The following is a 23,402-nucleotide window of genomic DNA, read 5'->3' as shown; positions in this document are numbered from 1 at the left end:
TTATTAAAAGGAAAATGTAGACTTGGAGCCACCTCTAGGGGATCGTGGGTGACTTCCTCACAAGGAGAACTATTTATGGGAAACTGTTGTACACAGGAACTACCTATGAAAACTGAGAAGTTCTTCAAGGGTAGATCTACTTGTAAAGAAGCCAAATGTTAAGTTATTAGGGTTGCCAGTGGTAGATGGAGATCTCATGCTATTACAACTGATCCCGAGACAACAGAGATCAGACTACCTGGAGAAAGAAGCCACTCCAGAAAGTGGACTCTGTGGCATTATACCCCATTAAAGTCCCCCCACTGCCCAAACTCTGCCCTCTTCAGGCTCCACCTCCCAAATCTCCAGGTATTTCCCAACCCAGCACTTGCAACCCTATCTGTCATGCCGAGCAAAAGGCCAAGGAGGTTCTCATCCAGTTGAACCACTCAAGAGGACTGCTCTGTGTGTGTGTGTGTGTGTGTGTGTGTGTGTGTGTGATAGAACTAGTGTGAATATGTCAAAAGACTGACGCCATTCTGTGAAATTCCAGAGCTTTTTACTTATAATTCCATACTTACCACAAGTGGCATTAGTGCAGCAGTCTCCTGGCAGTTTTTCTTGTTTTAATTCATATCCTAGTGGACATTCGTCAATGGATTTGGGGCAGTAAGTAGTGTTGCATACTGTGTAATGCAAGGTAAAAAAGAGAGGAAAAATGAATGAATAAAGTTCAATTCAGAACATTCCCACATTAAAAGAATCTGAAGGGATTTTGCAAGCATTAATGTATATCCAATGGAACACTTGTTTGAGATTGGTATTTTAAGAGAATGGAACATGTTTCCGCTACAGCCACAACAAACAGCACTACTGTAGTATGGACAGATTAACCATTATTCTAATTATATTACAACATGGGAGCATTTGCTGTGATATAATTTTCTAGCATTTCTTCAAGTGAAAAATGTTCCTATTTTGAAAAGTGCTGTTGAAAACTGTTGACCATGCATTTTTTGCTTCAAGCATGTCAAGGCTGAGACTGTACTTACTGCATTGTTTATGAGGGCAGCATGGATCTTCTGGTGTTGTTACTGTGACAGGCACATATCCTTCGTCAACGCAGGGCTCTGGGGCTGGTGTTACACAGGTTTTTGGCTTACACTGTACCGTCAAAGAATATTTCTCACAAGTACACTCCTGGCAGTTGCCAATCCAAACTGATCCAGGCTGTGAAAAGAAAAAGTGAAAAAATGTGATTAGTTTGCACTTCTTTTTGTGTATCTTTGGTTATGTTCAAAACAGGGAGCTCATGAATTCCCTCCCTCTCCCCGACCTGTTCAGAAGCATGATCTCCAGACATGGGAAAAGCTTGTACACTTATCTGCATGGCAGAAATGACCTGCTTTGGAAGATGAGGTCATCTATGTGTCCTGATCTTTCCTTTCAAGATAAAACTTGCACATGCTGCAGATAAGTCTTGACTATGCCCACTCTTGCAAATAAAAGTTATTCAAAATGTGATTTTTGAATATGCTTTTTGAACCAATTTTAGATGACATGCCAAGTGAAACACACTTATCATTACCATAGGGTAACCTTGTACTGTTGTGTGTTAGTTGTAGTAGAATTCAAACTGATTACCTGCAATACAGATTTAAGTCAGAATAAATGGCTCTACCTTTAGATCAGGGGTCCCCAAACTACGGCCCGGGGGCCAAATGTGGCCCCCTGAAGGCATTTATCCGGCCCGCCAGGCATGGCAGCGATGGCTCCATTCATGTGCAGTGGGGGCTCGAGGGAGAGGAGGAACCGGCCCCAACGGCTGTTGATTGCATTACATGATGGCACCCCCAAATCTCCATGAATTTTCTGACTCAGAGTTGGAAACCTTACATGTGGCAATGCCTGCTCCGCCCTTCCCTCTCAGCTACTCCATGTGTTTCTCTCAGGCTTTCTGTTCCGCCTCACTCCCATTGGCATCAGCCAGGCTGGCGAATCGCTCGCTGGCTGCTAGGGAGGAAAGAACCCAGGAAGATACCTGATCCTGGGTTAGATGGAATGTTTCATTGGGAAAGTTCTGCTTTTTTTTTTTACAGGGGAAGGTATTCCACAGCCTCCCCAACAATATTTGGAGCCCACCCTGTACTTGACATACTTTGGTCACTGTTCTAAAAATAGACCATGACAGAAAGGCTGAAAGGTGAAATCAAACATTTTACAATCATTTGTGCATAGGAATTTGTTCATAGTTTTTTTTAGTCCGGCCCTCCAACAGTCTGAGGGACAGTGTACTGGCCCCCTGTTTAAAAAGTTTGGGGACCCCTGCTTTAGATTATATGAGACAGCAGCAAGTGTCTTTTGCCATCTTACTCATGTCATGTCAACATCACTTTATCTCTTCTGCATATGACAGTGGCTCTGCTGCTAACAGTGACTGGGGCACAGTGGCAGCAACCATCACAATTGCATCAGTGCAGGCTGTGCTAGATTGCTAGTAGCAAAACACATCAGGTTGGAATTTGTCCTTCACTCACTAAATTAAGTGCTTATTTACTGATCAGTCCCAGGACTGGATTGCAGGGAAGTTGTTCTATGAGTTTTAAAAGTACTTTTGTCAACCAAGAAGTTATCTTTCCATGATAAGGCTACAATTTTGAAAACAGTATGACAGCGATAGTTGGGAATGATAATTGGGAATATGAAGCATGGTAGCTGTAGCTGAGCTATTCTATTAATATGATAAATATTAAGAAACACTCAGGAGCCCATGAGACTCAAGGAGGAAAGTCCCATTACCCCTCACTTTATTATTTATTTATTTATTGGATCTTTACCCTGCCCATCCCTGAAGGGCTCAGGGTGACTATACAACATGAAAACGCAATTAAAATATCAATAAAAACACAGCTACAATATAACCACCGATAAAACAAGCAAGGTGGCAGCTTAACCCAGATATCCCTTGGGAAGTCAGTAAAGATGAATATCAGCCTGGTAGGCCTCTTGGAAAAGCCCGGTGGAATAGCTCCGTCTTACAGGCCCTGTGGAAACTACTCAAGTCCTGCAGGGCTCTGATCTCATTCAGGAGCATATTCCACAGGGTAGGGGCCAGGACAGAATACGTCCTGGCCCTAAACGAGACCAGCCAGATAGGTTTTTGGCCAGGGATTTCCAGAAGGTTCTCCTCTGAGGAGCAGAGAGACCTAATTGGGCAATATGAGGAAAGGTGGTCCCTAAGGTATGTGGGTCCAAGACCGCTAACAGCCTTAAAGGTCAGCACCAGAACCTTGAACATGATCTGGAACTCGATAGGCAGCCAGTGGCGATGGTATAGGACTAATGTGATATGGTTCCTGCTAGGCACACCAGCTAGTAGCCTAGCAGCTGCATGCTGAACAGGTTTTAGTTTCCAGATCAGGGCCAAGGGCAGGCCCGCAAAGAATGCTGAACCCTGCCACCACCCTGTCACTGAGCCAGTTGCTGCTTCAGACCTGTAGATGCCTCTAGGGCTGGGAGAGGTGGTATCCAGGGCTGATTCAGAGCTGATTCAGACCGCGATCACTGCAGACAGGAGCAGAACAGCTCCCTGGACACCATCACCACCGCCAGGCCCGAAGTGGCTCCCTGCTACTACTGCTGTTACAATGGCTGGAACTAGACTGGTCTATTGGACTCCACCACCACTACAGTTGGGACAGCAATGGCTCCTCAAACAACAACGACATGGTCGGGCCCAGCCCAGCTCCCAGATTCCTGCAGAACACAGGAGGTAAGTTTGCATGCACAGACAACGTTGTTGCTGTTACTTGAGATCTAAACCCCCATTTTTTTTAATTTTAACATTTTCCTGCAAATCTGGGGTTTCAAAAGTTTGTAGAACTATCTGTTTACAATCAGTGTGGCCCCGATCTGCAAGTTTAGATATGCACAGATCGGATAAAATATAAGATGACAAAGGCGAATGCATTCCTCAAGTTGTTTTTGACACACTTTAAAAAATTTTTTGCCACACAATTATTTGTGAAGATAGATTGTATCTTCTGGCCTTTTTGCTTTAAAATCTAATCATCTGTAAATTTATTATTTCAGAATGGCAAATGACAATTAAAAATCCATTTCGTACCGCAAAATACTTGAAAAAACTTCATTTTAATGATGCTCCAAACATGGTTTGAGCTTACTCATTTACATATCTTAAGTATAATCATATTGATACTTACTGCTCTGGGCATCCCATCTGGTCCCACACAAGCTGAAAGAAATAAAAGGATGCAAATTTAATGTCATTAAAGAATGGTTGTGCTAATACGACTAACTTATAGAGCGGGCCTATGGAAGCAGTGCGAAATCTGACATATTGTTTTCTCAGTATATAAACAGAAACTGGAAATATTAGAAACTATACCACACAAGGAAGATCTGTATCCATGGAAATTATTTTAAAGGCCTCATGCTTTCATAATAACAGGAGTTTTTCTACAAAGCCTCCAGAGCAGGGAGGGTTTTTGTCTTCCCCATGCCGCTGGGAAGCCTTTTCAGGGGTAGCAGCCAAACACAGCCATGGCTGGTGCATGGATGGGGCTGCCTGCCTAACTGCTGGTGCTGGCTGGGGAAATCAGTTCCCCGTTGGGTTCTAAGGGTATGTCTATAAGTTGCTGCAAACCAAATCTATAAGTTGCTGCAAAGCCCTCTGCCAGAGCCATCCTAAGCAGAATTACTCTCATCTAAGTCCATTGATGTTCATGGATTAGAAAGACGCACACCTATAATCCTGAAGAGCCATTGCTAGTCAGAATAGGCAATACTAACTTTGAAAGATGGTCTGATTCAATATTAAGCAGCTGTATTCCCGTGGAATCCAGGGGCTTAGGAGGGCGTAGAGAGCCAGAGTAATATAATGGTTAAAGTGTCAACTGGGATCTGGGATAACCAGCTTCAGTACCTACTCTGCCACAGAAACTTGCTGAGTGATCTCAGACTCTACCCTGGTAAGTATTTGGATGGGCGACCTCCAAGGAATACCAAATCATTATGCGGAGGTAGGCAATGGCAAATCATCTCTGAATGTCTCTTGCCTGGAAAACCCTTGCCTTTAAAAAGCTATAACGATGACAAAAAAGGGATTTAACTGTGGCTAGGACTTCACTAGGATTTCTGCTGTCTGTATCAGAATCTTTTATACTGTACTATGCTGGTGAGTTGTGATAGCGGATTCTTCCTTATATAAGAATACTTACAGCATTCCCGCACACAAACATTGCTGTAGGTATTGAAGAGCTTGGTTCCTGTAGGGCAGTAGCAACCTTCAGTTACACCTGGGCCAGTATGCTGAATGGCACTACGGAGAAGAAACATACATTGGAATAGTTCTACAGACTTGCAATATGAATATGTGTTTCATTTCTTTCCATTATAATAATATGTAAAGCGAGAGGGAGCAGGACTGTTTCAAAATCTGTTACTAATTAACAAAGGTGAGAACAATTCCAACCAACCAATAGCTTTCAGTAAAGTAGACATCTTAATAATGTTTTTTAGATAGTTATTCCTTACTTATTCCTAGCTCAACCTTTTTTCAAGCAGTGCTGGGCACTTTTTATACACACTGTGACCATATTTTATCGTCACAATATCTGTGTGGCATAATAAGATTGAATGGGGATACCTGGCCCTAGGTCACCAGGTAGGTTTGGTGGCTGAGAAGAAATCTGAACCCAGTCCTCCTTTGTGGAAATCTATCATATGATCAACCACATCACAATGGTTATATACATCATCATCATCAGAAGAAGAAGACGAAATACAGAATTAAACAGCTGTTATATTTTTCCTTACTTTATCTCACATGTTGCAGGGTTGAGAGGGCCACATGGATCATACACTTTTTCTTTAGGACAGGGGAATGCTGTAAATAATAAGAGAAGTAGGCAGAGGTAAAACTAAAGATATCTTTCTCTTAGGCCGTTTCCGCACGGCGGCGGAAACGGCGAGGCAGGCGCATTGCGCGCCGACCCGAAGACGCTGGGACCGTCCGCATGGACGGTCCTTGAAGCAGCTGGGCAGCCGGCGCCGCGGAGCGCTGGCGCCCAGCCGACCCGGCCTGTCCCCGGGCCTCCGGCGCATCGCCGAGGCTTGGGGACACGCCCCCCCTGGCCCTGCGCACCTGGAGCAGGCGCGCAGGGCCAGGGGGCGTGTCCCCAGGCCTCGGCGACGCGCCGGAGGCCCGGGGAGAAGGTGAGTGCCGGGTGGGGGAGGCGGCATGAAGCCGCTGCCGTTCGCTCGGCAGCGGCTTCATGCCGGCGTTTCCCCAAAAAGAGCGCTGGGAAGCGCTCTGGGAAACGCCGCCTTCAGGCTTCGTGGGGCGGCGCGAGGGCGGCGCGGCTGCGTTGCAGCTGCGCCCCCCGTGCGAATGGCGGCCTGGAGACGGTGTTTTTACCGTCTCCAGGCCGCCATAAATTGCCCGTGCAGAAACGGCCTTACATATTACATTTAGAGCGAGTTTCAGAATGGCTGTTCCTTCAGTTCATCCAGACCATTTATAAAATATTGGGTCTTAAAGCAAGCCCTGTGGAACCCCACTGGAAACTTCCCTCCAATCACATGAAATGCCACTGGTAACTATTCTTTGTATGTAGTTCTCCAACCAGTTTCCTATTCACCTAATCTTCCTAGAATCCAGTCTGCTGCCATCCAGTTCACCAACCAGAACGCAGTGGGAAACCATGTGAACACCTTTACTAAAATTCAAGTAAATAACAATGATGACATTCCCACAATCCAAAACACTTATCACTCAAAGAAAAATTGAGGTTGGGGAGAAATCTGTTGACTCCCCTAGATCACCAGGTTGTCCTTCATATGGTCACAGACTGATCCCTTTAAAATCTGCTCCAGTAACTTCCCTGGTAGTAATGTCAGACAGACTGGCCTGTAGTTTCCTGGGTCATCCCTCCTCCCTTTTTCGAAAATTAGGATAACATTCACCACCACCCTCGCAGCCTCATGGCATATCTCCCATCCTCCAACAGATCTTGAAGATGGTCAACACCTCTACAAGCTCTCCAGAAAGCTCTAAGAGCATCTTATATTTGTTTTGTAAGATTTCCACCAGATTATGATGGAAACTCTCCTTGCTAGTCCTACCATGTGGTGTTAAATTACCTTCAAAGATTTGATTTAATATGAAATTGATAATATTAAATTACTTTTTAAAATTAAGGTTTCCAGTACTGTGTGATGTGACCCTGATGTGGATAACCCAGGCCAGCCTTGTCAAATCTCAAAAGTCAAACAGGGTTGGCCTGGTCAGTGTTTGGATGTGGGACCATCAAGGAATACTAAGGAAGACTCTGCAGAGAAAGGCAATGGCAAACCACCTTGGAATGTCTCTTGCCTCGAAAACCCTATGGGGTAGCCATAAGTCAGCATTAACTTGATAGCAATATGTGTGTGTGTTTGCATGAGTGAGTGAGTGTGAGGAAACTACAGCACTAATAGAAAAAGTACTTACGACAGGCACCGTTGGTCTTTGCTCTCCAGTCAATACAGATCCCTTTAGAGGCACAAAGAGAAGCATATATCTCCAGCCCAGAACACTGCATAGAGGTATTGCCGATATAGCAAGCATCGAAGTTACAGCCTTGGTAGAAGGGTTTAGGAGGTATCACATTGTGGCACTTAGAGAAGACACTGTAGAGATACCAGAAATGTTGCATGTAAAAATATGCTTCAAACAGGTGTTCAACCTTCTTTTTCCCATACCCTGATTAAAACTTTCAGCCAAATATACATTGTACACAGTGCCCTTTATTAAATTCTCTAAGCAGGAAAACAGTAAATTAAGTTAATTTGCCATCTTACTTGCTCAAAATCATCTGGCAAAGAGGGCTAGGAGTACAGGTTGGTGGTGGAGTTGGTGTGGTTGCAGCTGTTGGTGGTGGTCCGAAGCAATACTTTTTCTTGTCGTCAGGAACATTCCAATGAGGAGCCATATGAGGACAATCAGTGATCTGACCATTGGGTAAGCGGCATTCATCTGTTCTGTCATTTGTGCATGTACCTGAAGGAAACAAAATTGAATCAGAAATGGGAGGCATTACATCCATGATTTAATATACAGAGGTCTATGCAGAGATGGAGTCAATGACCTAGAGAATTTTAACAATTTAATTGAGAGTTGATTGAAGAAATATCCTCTTTTTAATAGCAAATGTGAGTTCTGTAATCTATTTCATTTTTTCAAATTTTGCACCAACATCCTGTAATTCTAGTGGCCATAAACTTTAGAGGATCTTCAAAAGCATCCTAAAAATGGAATCCCCCCCCCCAACAATTACAAAAATGAAAACAAACAAGAATTTTTAGGGTGGTCAGAGCCATATGGGGGCTCCAATACTAGTCCAGCAACTGCTGCAAAGGCTGTAGCACTTTGGCGGGAATAAGAAGTAAACATGGAGCTTACCTATGGCTTTGGAGGCAAGGCTGGTAGTTGGTGCACCCGTGAGGCTGGGCTTTCACAGGTGGCAAAGTATGAGCTGTCAGTGCCATGGTTTGAAGGCATGGTAGGCCAGAAGCCAAAGCCATGCTTCCATAGCAACCTAACAAAGTCAGGCCAGGGAAAAGGCCAAAACAAGTTGGCCACAAGGAGCACAGACCATTCCTAAGCCTTTCCCAGGGATGGTAGGCAGGACTTTGGCTTTGGGCCTACCATGGGGAAGGGACTTGCAGAAACTGTGAGGAACAATTTAAGGTCCTCCAAACATAAGGAGAACATGCACAGGGTCATTCTTCTCTCCCTGGAGCTAACTCAGACAGAAGGGCAGGAGAATGAAGGGAGTCCCAGTGGGAGGCAGTGGACCCTTCCCTTCCCAACCTGAGGCCTCTACAGTGGTGAAGGATGAAATTGGTATCCCCTGTTTAGTATTAAAGAGTAAACAAAGGGTCTAAGGAGCATTATGAGTATTGATAGAAAGCATTATCCTTACCACACTGTCCTTCAGTATTGTTGCCAAATTTGTCATACGGAAGTTTTATTGAGAAGATTAAACCGCTAAAAGTAACTTCACACTTAAGTTCTGGTATTGTAACCATCATATTGACACCCAGCATGGACACAAAAATGCCATCTTTCTGGAAACCTGGATTCACAAGTTGGTTGTTGAAGTAGATCTGCAGATGGATTTAATTTACAGTCAGGAATTCTCTTTCATTTGATGAAGGTTTAAAAGCATCATTCCTTTACTCATTTTTGCACACTTATATTCTGAATGACATAAAAGTGCTTCAGCATGAACACAGTATGAATGTATTGTTGACTTCCCTTTCTAGCAATAGCTTGTGGAATATCTGTGAAATATCCCTGTGTAGGGTTTTTTAATCTTCTGGTATGACTTTCAGAAGAACAAGGATGCTTGGTAGAGGGCTAGCATTTTTTTTTTTTGCATTTTTTGTATATTAACTTCATGTCTGACACCTGGGTTCCCTGTAGTATCTGTCAGTTCTCCTTTTATTTGCCTCTTTATGTCCCTGAAGGGAAGCAAGTTGAATGGCCACTGGATAATAATTATCTTATAGCTGGCTATAATTAATCTGGGCAGTTAGTCTACAAGAACGCTCCAATTTAAGGATTAATAACAATGGTGATTATTGCTTTTACTTCAGGTAGCTACATTTTAAAAATAAAAATGATGTAGTAATGAGTTGACTTCAGCAGTATACATTTCCTGTTTTGCAGTCATCATGGGTTGGATCCCATTGAACATGTTTCCCCTAGAACAAGAGTTCTTACACAAACAGAAATGTTAAGAAAGTCATAGCAAGGAGCCTTTGCACAAAATCAACTTGTCTGTATCCCGCCTTGTGTTTCTGATTGCACAAGAGGTATATTTCAGCAACATCCTTCCACTGTCATGGTTGGCCATAGTATGGTTGGCCATGTCATAGAAAGTCTGTGATGCCTGACTGCTCAGGATCTTAACTTAAAAATATTCACTGAACATGACATCCTTGCTCAGCATTTATGAAAATACAGACTGTGGATTTTTCAGAGGTCACACTGTCCCTGTCTGAAGAAGCCAGTCTTGCCTGCTGCACTTATTTATGCCAATGAAGTCTGTTCTATCATGACCCATAATGACTGTAATGACTACATCATGTGATTTTGTACACAGCAACACTAACTGGAGATAATAAAATCAGTGCCTGGTTTTGCAGTAGCTCTTGAGCAAATGGAACTTTGTTTAGTAAAATTTTGTTTCTGCTACTGTACGGTAAGATCCAATCCTTTGTGTTATCTCAGATAATCAATGAAAGATGAATTCATACATACATGTTCATTTCTTGATGTCTCAGTTATTATACAATGAATCAAAGCTTTTGGACATGATTCATTTTCTCTTTCAATAAAAGAGTCTGCATTCTGTCTCTCTTTGCTTTGTAAAGTGAACTTGTTTCTTCAGTTTTTTCAGTTCTACCACTATTATGTTTCCTAGAGGTTAGTACACCAAGGGAGCCAAGTCAAACATTTTACATAATATTGTTTACCTTGTTGGCCAATTCTCCTTTAGAGTGGTCACGGGTTAGCACTATTTTTGAAGTTTTGTAGTAAATAATAATAGACTGAGGGCAGGAAAGTCCATCTTCTGCATCACAGAAGTAATTATCAATGAGAACCCTGAAATTGTCATATTTCGGTGTAATCTGTTGTACCAACACATAAGTGCAGTTGTCCAGGAAGGTGTAATACGTTCCATCAAATGTGATATAGTGAGGGTCACCCCAGCCACTGCAAACACCTTATAATTAAAGGAAAAAATGATTAGGACTTTAACAAAAATTTGAGAAAATTCAACTATGAATCAAATAATACAAATAATACAGTAATAATTCTCACATTATAAAATTGATCTGCATATATTTTCGTGAGTGCAATCAATTTCATTTTTACTTACATTCACATTCATAGTGGTAACAGCAGCCATCCTCGCTGAATACTTTCACTGGTGGGTACCCATTTTCACAGACAATTTTCTGTACTGGAGGACACTTCACTTGACTTATAACAATTTTGTTATTTCCTTCACAAGTTGACCTGGTACAATTTGTTATCCATGTCTCGCCCTCCTGCAAATACAGTGACATTGATGACATACAAGTTTCAAATTGGTCTAACTAACCCATGGAGCTTTACATAAAAGAGTTTTAAACTGTTCTATCATGACCCAATTGGAGATAAATTAAAGATAAAATAGAGGAGAGGATCATGAAGTAAGCTGCTTTGGGTCCCCAACAAGGAGAAAGTCAGATTACAAATGAAGTAAATAAATTCTCTTTTGACTTGCCCAGTATCGACATATTTTCCAAGCAGGAGAAAAAGCAATTTGTATGGACTGGCTGTTGTGGGTTTTCAGGGCTGTGTGACTATAGTCTGGTAGTTTTTACTCCTATGTTTTACCTGTACCTATGACTGGCATCTTCAAAGGCATATGATAATAATAAGTGATTTTCAAAAGCAATTTCAAATTTTAAAAATGTTTTTATAATTTCTTTTAATTTCACTCTGCATTGAAGTGCAGAAAATTATTTTAAAATACAGAGGATGTACAAGTATTAACTTGTTTCTTGCATGAAAGAGCTGTTTTATCGTTTCAAAAAGTTTTTAATATTTTGTGGTTTAATTTTTATGCTTGTTTTCCTTTGTGTTAAAGCACCAATGTGTAGGTCTACTGAGTGGTTATTCCAAGGTCTTCTACAATGGCACCCTATCTATCATATTTTACCTTGCAATTTCTGAAAGGAGGTCAGAAAAGCATACTTGATTTCCATGTTTTCCATTTTATCCTTGTGACAGACCTCCTGATCTGTTAGGATGACCAGTTCAGGCTCAGCCGGGGGTGGGGTGGGGGTCGAAACTCACCGACTAAAACCTGAGCCTTCCTGTAGCCCTTGTCTGGCACACTAAGCATTACCTGCCCAGACCAATGTCACCAAATAAGGTCAGACACTGAATACTATAAAGTGTCAGCCAGCAAATATTGTCACATTTTTCTAATCGAAGGGGGACAATATGTGTTAAATATTAAAATCAAAAAGCAGAGAATATACTCCAAGTAAGCAGCATTACAATTTTACAGTAGCAAAAATTGTCAGCAGTGGTTTGAAAAATGTTCAGTTTTAATATTGATTAACTGTTGGTTATTTGTGTTGTGAATGATGGTTCACCTCTTCATGATGTTACAGGCCTCCTGTTTCTGAAGACTGCATTGACTCAAATCAGACCTAGCCATGGCTATCACCTCTAAGTAGCTATGTAGTTGCTAGCTATGTAGTTAATTATCAGTAGTTGTGAGATCCAAGCACCTCCAGCATTTTGTAAAGCCTCAGCCTGTGATTCTTCCATACTCACAATCCTGTAGCAAGTTCTTTATTCCTGATGCCTCTTACATGTCAGGAACATATATAAGGCATTAGATTTTCCCCTCAACAATAAGGGGAAACAGCAATGGAACATATAATTTACTGATAAGGGAACATAAAGGTGCAATCATTCATGAAATGGAAGAATCACCTGAGGTAGAACCATCTTCATGGTGAAGAATTATTAAGAACTATTAGATGGCTGAGGGGGTAGGGTTTACAGTCTACCTGTCATTGAAATCAGTGAAGAAACTTCAGTGGAACTTTTTTGCATGCAGATTACATCCTGAGCCATATTCACAGAAAATCATTTAAAATACTGTGCAAATTTACTCCCAGCATAAAGAATTGTTAAAAAGATTTTAAAACAGTACCTTCCTGGGTGGTACAGAATCAGGACAACCGGGTATACGAGGAGCTGGTGTAGTGGTGATGGCACGTGTTGTGCTGGTGGTGGTGGGTGCTGTGCTGGTGGTGGTGGGTGCTGCGCTGGTGGTGGTGGTGGCAGGTGTTGTGCTGGTGGTGGTGGGTGTGGTTTCAGCTGTTGTGGTTGGTGTTGGTGTTGATTTGCATGGCCCTTTGTATCTTTCAACAGAACATATTTCACTGCACATGGCATAGAAAAGGCATCCATCGTGGTCTGTTTTATTATAAATCATTTCACCTACAAGAAAAAAATAACTTGTTAGATCTTACAATTGGATGCACAGATTTCATCTGTAGTATCCAGGCCCTTTAATCTAATTCAGCAAATTCTACACTAGCGATACTTGCTTGAGCAATGAGATTTAACCATGGTCACCTATGCTCTGTTTACCTCCAGATTAGATTACCATGCTGTTGTCTCTATAGGGATGTTTTTGAAGTTGATTCAGAAACTTCATTTAGTCCAGAATGTGGCAGCAAAATTAGTAGCTGGAGTGGACTACAGTTGGCATACAACACTAATTCTTAATGATCTGCACTGGCTGCCTGTTCACTTTTAGTTTAACTCCAAGGTGTTAACTGTAACCTATAAAACCATACCCAGCAAGGGACCAGGGTATTCAAAGTCCTGCTTATTCCCATACAGTTCTGCCAAGGCACTGCATTCAGCTTCACAGGCTCATCTTTGGGTTTCCTCTCTTTGGAGGTGAGGTGGGTAATCCAAGGGAACATGTTAAATAACAGCCCCAATTTATATCATAACAGCAATGGGCAGACATATTATTTCTCACCACACTACTTCCCGATCACACATTGTCCTTCAGAGCTGCTGGGGTAAACATACAAACAACATTCAGGAATGTAGGACATTTGGCAGCTTTGCTAGCAAATCTGAGGGACTCTTCAGGATTAGGAAAAAAGCACGAAGGAAAAGTTATTGAACCGGTTCCATCTATCGTATCGTTCTGATCCAAATTGAGTCCCTGCTTTTTATCAAAGCAAAGCAACTATTGGTATAAAAATAGCTTGACCAAATCATACCACAAAAATAAATATTAGCTTTTCTATAAAATTTTGTGAAATAATTCTGGGTATAAATAATAAAGCACTGTAGTATAAAATACATACCAGATCGATAAACACTCTCTCCGATTTTGCAGAAACATGAGGTACTAATTTTTGTGGTGGGTTCTGAAGTTGTAGTAGCTTGTTCAGTCGTGGTTGTGGTTGGTTCAGTCGTGGTGGTGGTTGGTTCAGTCGTGGTGGTGGTTTGAACAGTTGTAGTCTTGCAATTAATATTCTCCTCACAGCATAACACCCGTACCTGATAATTCAAACACTGCTTGACTTTCCCCACTTGTTGGTCATTTTTGCACAATAATCCTTTGTTGACATCACACTGTACAACCTGACCAACTTGCTCAATGCTCAAGTCTGGGTGATTTTCAGCCCTACACTGGATATTTGCTGGCTTTCCACAGATCTTGCCTCCAGCAGCCCGGATATTATTGTATGTTTCTATGTCTCCTCCCTTAAGGCCAGAAGTGGGGAAGTCAACATCAAACCATTTGGACCACACACAAACAGCGGGTCCACAAGTAGTTCCATGAGAGGTAGTTGTTAGCTCTGTTGTGGTAGTTGTTGAAGGCAAGGGAGTAGTAGTGGGTGAGGCTGTGGTTATTGCTTTGGTAGTTGTGACTGGTGTGGTTTCTGTGGTTGTAGGACTAGTGGTAGTTGTGGTAGTCTCTGTTGTAGTAGTTTGTGGTACAGTAGTTGTTGTTACTGGTACAGTGGTAGTTGTGGTGGTGACTGTTGTAGTAGGTTCAGTCGTGGTGGTGGTTGGTTGAGTCGTGGTGGTGGTTGGTTGAGTCGTGGTGGTGGTTGGTTGAGTCGTGGTGGTGGTTGGTTCAGTCGTGGTGGTGGTTGGTTCAGTCGTGGTGGTGGTTGGTTCAGTCGTGGTGGTGGTTTGAACAGTTGTAGTCTTGCAATTAATATTCTCCTCACAGCATAACACCCGTACCTGATAATTCAAACACTGCTTGACTTTCCCCACTTGTTGGTCATTTTTGCACAATAATCCTTTGTTGACATCACACTGTACAACCTGACCAACTTGCTCAATGCTCAAGTCTGGGTGATTTTCAGCCCTACACTGGATATTTGCTGGCTTTCCACAGATCTTGCCTCCAGCAGCCCGGATATTATTGTATGTTTCTATGTCTCCTCCCTTAAGGCCAGAAGTGGGGAAGTCAACATCAAACCATTTGGACCACACACAAACAGCGGGTCCACAAGTAGTTCCATGAGAGGTAGTTGTTAGCTCTGTTGTGGTTGTTGTGGTAGTTTCTGGAACTGTAGTGGTAGGTGTTGTTGTGGTTGTGACTGTTGTGGTGGTTGTGGGTGAGGTTGTGGTGATTTCTCTGGGGACTGTTGTGACCGGTGTGGTTTCTGTGGTTGTAGGAGTAGTGGTAGTTGTGGTAGTCTCTGTTGTAGTAGTTTGTGGTACAGTAGTTGTTGTTACTGGTACAGTGGTAGTTGTGGTGGTGACTGTTGTAGTAGGTTCAGTTGTGGTTGTGGTTGGTTCAGTCGTGGTGGTGGTTGGTTCAGTTGTGGTGGTGGTTGGTTGAGTCGTGGTGGTGGTTGGTTGAGTCGTGGTGGTGGTTGGTTGAGTCGTGGTGGTGGTCGGTTGAGTCGTGGTGGTGGTTGGTTGAGTCGTGGTGGTGGTTGGTTCAGTCGTGGTGGTGGTTGGTTGAGTCGTGGTGGTGGTTGGTTCAGTAGTGGTGGTGGTTGGTTCAGTCGTGGTGGTGGTTGGTTCAGTCGTGGTGGTGGTTTGAACAGTTGTAGTCTTGCAATTAATATTCTCCTCACAGCATAACACCCGTACCTGATAATTCAAACACTGCTTGACTTTCCCCACTTGTTGGTCATTTTTGCACAATAATCCTTTGTTGACATCACACTGTACAACCTGACCAACTTGCTCAATGCTCAAGTCTGGGTGATTTTCAGCCCTACACTGGATATTTGCTGGCTTTCCACAGATCTTGCCTCCAGCAGCCCTGATATTATTGTATGTTTCTATGTCTCCTCCCTTAAGGCCAGAAGTGGGGAAGTTGACATCAAACCATTTGGACCACACACAAACAGCAGGTCCACAAGTAGTTCCATGAGAGGTAGTTGTTAGCTCTGTTGTGGTTGTTGTGGTAGTTTCTGGAACTGTAGTGGTAGGTGTTGTTGTGGTTGTGACTGTTGTGGTGGTTGTGGGTGAGGTTGTGGTGATTTCTCTGGGGACTGTTGTGACCGGTGTGGTTTCTGTGGTTGTAGGAGTAGTGGTAGTTGTGGTAGTCTCTGTTGTAGTAGTTTGTGGTACAGTAGTTGTTGTTACTGGTACAGTGGTAGTTGTGGTGGTGACTGTTGTAGTAGGTTCAGTTGTGGTTGTGGTTGGTTCAGTTGTGGTGGTGGTTGGTTGAGTCGTGGTGGTGGTTGGTTGAGTCGTGGTGGTGGTTGGTTGAGTCGTGGTGGTGGTTGGTTCAGTCGTGGTGGTGGTTGGTTCAGTCGTGGTGGTGGTTTGAACAGTTGTAGTTCTGCAGTTAATGTTTTCCTCACAGCACAACACCCGTACCTGATAATTTAAACACTGCTTGACTTTCCCCACTTGTTGATCATTCTTGCACAAGAGTCCTGTGTTGACATCACATTGTACAACCTGACCAACTTGGTCAATGCTTAAGTCCGGGTAATTTTTAGCCCTACACTGAATATTTTCTGGCTGTGAACAGATCTTGCCTCCAGCAGCCCGGATATTATTATATGTTTCTATGTCTCCTCCTTTCATTCCTTTAGTGGGGGAGTCAACATCAAACCATTTCGACCACACACATATCACAGGTCCACAAGTTGTTCCAGGCGAAGTGGTTGTTTGCTGTGTTGTTGTTGGTTGCACTTGTGGTCGTGTAGATGGTTTCTGAGTGGATGTAGTTCTAATTTCTGTAATAATAGTTTTTGATCCAGTGGTTGTTAATGGCAGTGGTGTGGTTGTGCTTGTTGTGGTAGTTTCTGGAACTGTTGTGCTAGGTGTTGTAGTTGTTGTAGTTTTTGGAACAGTCGTAGTAGGTGTTGTGGTTGTCACTGTTGTGGTAGTTTCTGGAACTGTAGTGGTAGGTGTTGTGGTGGTTGTGACTGTTGTGGTGGTGGTTGGAACAGTAGTTGTTGGAACTGTTGTGGTAGTTTCTGGAGCTGCAGTGGTAGGTGTTGTTGTGGTTGTGACTGTTGTGGTTGTTGTTGGAACAGTAGTTGTTGGAGCTGTTGTGGTAGTTTCTGTAACTGTAGTGGTAGGTGTGGTTGTGGTTGTGGTAGTTTCTGGAACTGTTGTTGTTGTTGTGGCAGGTGTTGTAGTTGAAAGTTGTGTGGTTGTTGGACATGGTATAATAACTTTTTTGCAGCATTCAATTCTTATCTCATAGTTGTAGCAAATTGGTGCTGGAAACTGATCCTTGTTATGACAGATGAGTCCTTCTGTTTTACTGCATATAACTTTTTGCTCTAATTTACTTAAGGGTGTATTAGGATATCTTTCTGCTCTGCATTCAACAGCCTTTGGTGCCTTACAGACTTTATATCCTTTAGCTCTTATATTTTTAAATGTATCAAAATCTCCATCATTAGGTGCAGATCCTGGATAACTGATATCATACCACTGCGACCATTCACAAACTTCCTCACTACAGTGTTCAGTTGTTGAAGGAACTGTTGTTAAAAGACTTGTAGTTTCTATACTTGTTGTTGATGGAATAGTTGTCACTGTTGTTGATGCTGATGTTGTTTCTGGAGTAGGTGTAGTGAGTGTGGAAGTTGGTGAAGTAGTTGTTGGAGCTGTTGTGGTAGTTTCTGGAACTGTAGTAGTTGATGCTGTTGTGGTTGTGACTGTTGTGGTGGTTTTTGGAACAGTAGTTGTTGGAGCTGTTGTGGTAGTTTCTGGAACCGTAGTGGTAGGTGTTGTGGTTGTGACTGTTGTTGTGGTGGTTGGAGCTGTAGTTGTTGGAGCTGTTGTGGTAGTTTCTGGAACCGTAGTGGTAGGTGTTGTGGTTGTGACTGTTGTGGTGGTGGTTGGAGCTGTAGTTGTTGGAGCTGTTGTGGTAGTTTCTGGAACTGTAGTGGTAGGTGTTGTGGTGGTTGTGACTGTTGTGGTAGTTTCTGGAACTGTAGTGGTAGGTGTGGTTGTGACTGTTGTGGTAGTTTCTGGAACTGTAGTTGTTGGAGCTGTTGTGGTAGTTTCTGGAACTGTAGTGGTAGGTGTTGTGGTGGTTGTGACTGTTGTGGTGGTGGTTGAAACTGTAGTGGTAGGTGTGGTTGTGACTGTTGTGGTAGTTTCTGGAACTGTAGTTGTTGGAACTGTTGTGGTAGTTTCTGGAGCTGTAGTGGTAGGAGTTGTTGTGGTTGTGACTGTTGTTGTTGGAACAGTAGTTGTTGGAGCTGTTGTGGTAGTTTCTGGAACTGTAGTGGTAGGTGTGGTTGTGGTTGTGGTTGTGGTTGTGGTTGTGGTAGTTTCTGGAACTGTTGTTGTTGTTGGTGTTGTTGTGGCCGGTGTTGTAGTTGAAAGTTGTGTGGTTGTTGGACATGGTATAATAACTTTTTTGCAGCATTCAATTCTTATCTCATAGTTGTAGCAAATTGGTGCTGGAAACTGATCCTTGTTATGACAGATGAGTCCTTCTGTTTTACTGCATATAACTTTTTGCTCTAATTTACTTAAGGGTGTATTAGGATATCTTTCTGCTCTGCATTCAACAGCCTTTGGTGCCTTACAGACTTTATATCCTTTAGCTCTTATATTTTTAAATGTATCAAAATCTCCATCATTAGGTGCAGATCCTGGATAACTGATATCATACCACTGCGACCATTCACAAACTTCCTCACTACAGTGTTCAGTTGTTGAAGGAACTGTTGTTAAAAGACTTGTAGTTTCTATACTTGTTGTTGATGGAATAGTTGTCACTGTTGTTGATGCTGATGTTGTTTCTGGAGTAGGTGTAGTGAGTGTGGAAGTTGGTGAAGTAGTTGTTCCTGCAGTTGTTTCTGGTGTAGTGGTCACACAGACATTTTCACAGCAATAGACCTTTATTTGATAGTTCAGACATAATTTCATCTCTCCCAACTGGTCTTCATTTCTGCAAACAAATCCTAGTGATACATTGCACTGGACAATTTGACCGATTTCATCTATTGATTTTTCTGGGAACTTCTCTGCTCTGCATGTTATGCGTTCGGGGTTTTTACAGATATCTTTTCCTGCAGACCTAATTAGGTCATACGTTTCAAAATCTCCTTTACTTTCCAAACTGGGGAAATGTATATCAAACCATTCCGTCCATCTGCATGTGGGTTTACAAGTTGTGACTTCTGTTGTAGGAGATACAATTTCTGTGGTAGATCTAATTGTGGTCCCAGTGGATGTTGAAGTAGTTTCTGGTGTTGTAATAGAGATGCTAGTTGTTTTCAGAGCTGTTGTTGTGGAAATAAGGGTAGTAGATAATGTAGTAGTTGATTTTATTGTTGTAGGAGCTATGGTGCTTGTAGTAGTTTCAGGTGTGGATGCAGTAGTGGAACCACATGGTACAAAATTACAACAAAGGATTCTGATTTGATAATTGTTGCAGCTCATTGGATGCTGGTCTGTATTGTAACAGATTAGTCCCACCGTCTTACTGCATTCTACTTTTTGGCCCAGTTCACTTAATGGAGTATTGGGGAATTTCTCTGCTCTGCACTCAACAGCCTTTGGAGTTTTGCAGACTTTATAACCTTCTGCTTTTAAATTATCAAAAGTGTCAAAATCTCCATCGCCACTCCCAGACTCTGGGTTAGTCACATCATACCATTGTGACCAATGGCATATTTCTTGAACACAAATAGAAGTAGTTGTAGGCACTTTGGGGAAAAAGAAATAAAGAGAATTCAGTACAATATTTTGTTTCCAACGAAGTCTAGCATGTAAAATAAATGATTTCTGTAAGAATAATTGTTTTTATGGACATTGAACTTGTTTAGATTGAATATTGTAAATTAGTTCATCAAAATATCACAGACCTGTTACTATATTCAAGTATAAACATGGGCCCTTTGTGTGCAAGAAACTTAGAACGTTTTTGGGCTGGAAGTAAAACATTTCCTTCCGCATTATTTTTCCCCCTTGAATTTTGGAAACTTTTCATTTTCAGCCTGAAAAGTCTTTTTCTGTCATTTCATGTGGATTCTTTTGGCTGTTTGGGTGAATCAGCGAAGCACCGACTAAAGGAAACTACAGAGTATTGAATCAGTGAATCCATGAAGCATTGTTTACATGAATAAACAGTTTTGTAAAAAAAAAACCCCTCATGGTGGTCATGAATCATTTGGAGAAGGTGAGTGCAGACAAACAGTGTGGTAAAAGGGGGTTTGGAAAATGAAGCATTTTAACCAACTTGTATGGGAAGGGCCTAGCTATTTCTATTATCCCTGTGTGAATAAAGGAGTGGCCGCGACTTACTGCGGCCACCATTGCTGGTGGGGAAGGGACAGCCTCCTGGCATGGCTGCCTCCTTCCTGGCCTCGCGCGCTCATGAGGGCTCACAAGGCTTTACCCTGCCTGCTGCGCAAGCACGGCAGGCAGCAGGGCAGGGGACACTGACGCCAGGATTCCCCAACATCATCAAGGAAGGCCAGGCTGGGCAGCCTATAAAAGGCCAGGCCCAGCCTTTCTCCTCCCACACTTCTTGGAGCCACCCAGCATGCAGGTCAGATCCCCATGCTGCGCCTTACACTTCGTTTACCTTGAACCCTCCGGGGATGGGGCAGTATAATAAATTGAAAAATAAATAAAAATAAAATAAAAACCAATAATTTTAATAAAAGGCTATGGCCAACCTTTTTTACCACCCTAAAATGATGTTGTTGTGGTTGTGTAATTTAGTTATAATATTCAGGAGGGTTATTAGCTACTTCACTCAAACTGAAATAGAAACAGCACATCTAGGATTTCTACCTATTCAGGTATGCAGAATAATATATATTTGTAAATTAACCAAAGTAAAAATAATGCAAACTGATTGATATGCTCCAAGAATTGGAAGGAGGTGCAAGATTGAGAAGACTTTGTTTAATTTTGTTAGTGACTTGAGAAACTACTATCTAGTAAAAAAAAATTTCTTACATCACTCCTTGTTTCTGTGAGTTAGAAGTGTAGCCGACTATGGGAACATCTTCATTACAGACTTCAACCGGTTTAATAGCTATTTTTCTGCATAAGGGAACTCTGAGAACTGTAGCTCTGTGAGGGAAGCCTGACATTTCTAACAAGGAATTCTTTTTATTCATCAAACTATAATTCCTTGGATTTTTGGGAAGTGGGGTGAAACCATGTAAGTTAAAGTGACATTAAATCAATTTCAGTCTGGAGCAAGGACATACCTGCTGCGATTCCTATAACAGACAGCCTGCGTTTACACTATAAACATCACATACACAATACACATATTAGAAATCTACAAATAAGGGTTGGCTGCTTTAGAACTTCCATTGTGTCTGTTACAGTTAACATCATGTACTTGATTAGGTGATAAACTTAACATATTTGCTATTTTGTACCTGGGGTAGTCGTTGCTGGTGAAGTGGTAGTAAATGTAAAGGTAGTGGAAGCTGTTGTGGAAGCTGGACATGGGAAGATTTTCCTCTCTATTGTTCCATTGTGACTGCAGACTGCAGTGATGCACCCTCCAATGCCATCTGTTGTATTGTAGATGATTTGCCCAGGTTTGCTTATTTGCCCTTCATATATGCAGTGGCATTCTGTCATTTAAAAGATAATAGCATCACTATGCATTAATGATCACAATTCACAATTCATCACAATTCATACTGAAAGGCTGCTTTGTCAACATACCTTCTTCACTGTAGACACACTTTGTTTGACCAGTCATTGTGCATTCACTGAAAGGGAACAAAATAACACTTTTGGTATTTCTTTTTGTTGTTGTTGTTTTGTACTTTTGTTTCTATTGCATACCAATGATATCTCACATATAGAATGTTATCTCACATATAGAATGATATTAACAACAATTTTTCAGACTTATAGTATGTATCATATTATATCTGTTTAATTCTCCTCACATATTATATTAAATTATTTCTTCATACCTAACTACACTGTTTCTCCTAATATAAGACATCCCCTGAAAATAAGACATAGTAGAGGTTTTGCTGAAGTGTGAAATATAAGGCATCCCCCGAAAGTAAGACGTAGGAAAGTTTTTGTTTGGAAGCATGCCCGACGAACAGAACACAGAAAAATAAGGCATCCTCTGAAAATAAGACATGGCGCATCTTTGGGAGCAAAAATTAATATAAGACACTGTCTTATTTTCGGGGAAACGTGGTAGGTACATTGCTGTATAAAAAAAACAATAAAAATATAATAAAAAAAGAACCCCAGATTTTGAAGATAGTTAAAATGAGTTGAATGCAAAAGAGCATGAAATGTGGAAAAAAGAGGAGATGGTATAGGTTCAGCTTGTTGTATGAAATACAAAAAGATCCTTTCCTATCATTTCTCATATTAAGGTGAACATTACCATGATTGACAGTTCTGTTCTGAAGGCATTTTTGTGCCTGGTTTGTAATATTTTCCTCTGTCATCAAAACAGCCACAATGCTCAACACACTCCATGTCATCTTCATCAAAATAAAGCTTATTGTTTGGACACTGTGGATAGCAGCCTGCAGTAAGAAAGAGAATCTGTTCTAAGTAACAGTACTTGATTTTTTTTTTACACATTAGAGTTTAAACTGATTCCTTGTGCACTTTGATTTGGCAGTTATAACACATGATGAGTTTAATCTTTCTCTTCCTAATAAGATGTTTTACAGTATTTTCAATTTTTATCTATAACTGATTTTGAGACTGAGTCCTTCAGCCTCTGGTCACAGATATGGACTCCTCCCACTTCAAAACAATGAATCAATTCAAAGTCCATAGCTTTTTATCTCAAAAAGCACAAAGGAGCTGCTTGTTGTAAGTTATTGTAGTACTGTCCCTGGTTGCTGAATGACTATTGTATTGTCATGCCCTTGAGAGAGAATGTGGCAAAAAAATATGCTAAGTGGAGAGTATAAGAACAGAAATCTGGGTATCTATTTTCTGTGGTATGTGAAACAGGCTGTGTTATTGATTACCAAGGAACTAACCTGTAGACAGGAAAATCAGTAACTAGATTGGAAGATTTACTGTTATATTGTAGAATGGGCTGTTTACCCAGCCCAGATAAAACAAATGGCGTTGTAATCAGTTTGGAGTAGTTTTGATTTGAGTGTTGAACTAGGAACTGAGAGACCCGGGTTTGAATCCCTATTCTACCATAGAACACTTGCTGGGTGACCTTGGGCCAGTTACACACTCTCAACCTAACCTACTTCATGACTAGTTGTTGTGAGGATAAAATAGACACAAGCATTGAAAACTGCTTTGGCTCCCCATTGTGGAGAAAAATGGAGTATCAGTAACTAAATACATAGAATTGGATGTCATGTTGATTCAATCTTGC

The 23,402-nt window shown here is 41.7% G+C and overlaps 1 protein-coding gene across 1 annotated transcript in view; it reads right to left on the bottom strand.

Moving 5' to 3' along the window:
• Window positions 1–23,402, bottom strand: part of MUC5AC (mucin 5AC, oligomeric mucus/gel-forming) — a 67,257-nt gene that overhangs the window by 8,351 nt on the left and 35,504 nt on the right. The window contains exons 28-42 of the mRNA XM_048483747.1: window positions 22,434–22,578; window positions 21,743–21,789; window positions 21,448–21,648; window positions 13,951–19,752; window positions 12,771–13,060; window positions 10,932–11,103; window positions 10,525–10,775; window positions 8,967–9,150; window positions 7,843–8,041; window positions 7,493–7,671; window positions 5,818–5,887; window positions 5,220–5,320; window positions 4,203–4,234; window positions 1,032–1,209; window positions 561–665 (exon numbers count right to left, since the gene is read on the bottom strand). Coding sequence (XP_048339704.1) covers window positions 561–665; window positions 1,032–1,209; window positions 4,203–4,234; window positions 5,220–5,320; window positions 5,818–5,887; window positions 7,493–7,671; window positions 7,843–8,041; window positions 8,967–9,150; window positions 10,525–10,775; window positions 10,932–11,103; window positions 12,771–13,060; window positions 13,951–19,752; window positions 21,448–21,648; window positions 21,743–21,789; window positions 22,434–22,578 — 7,956 coding nt within the window. The remainder of the gene's footprint in view (window positions 1–560; window positions 666–1,031; window positions 1,210–4,202; window positions 4,235–5,219; window positions 5,321–5,817; window positions 5,888–7,492; window positions 7,672–7,842; window positions 8,042–8,966; window positions 9,151–10,524; window positions 10,776–10,931; window positions 11,104–12,770; window positions 13,061–13,950; window positions 19,753–21,447; window positions 21,649–21,742; window positions 21,790–22,433; window positions 22,579–23,402) is intronic.

Source organism: Sphaerodactylus townsendi, linkage group LG02, assembly GCF_021028975.2.
Source record: "Sphaerodactylus townsendi isolate TG3544 linkage group LG02, MPM_Stown_v2.3, whole genome shotgun sequence".
In the NCBI taxonomy this organism is placed as follows: Eukaryota; Metazoa; Chordata; class Lepidosauria; order Squamata; family Sphaerodactylidae; genus Sphaerodactylus; species Sphaerodactylus townsendi.
Note: the sequence above shows the minus strand (reverse complement) of the source record. Positions and strands in the feature narration are given on the sequence as shown.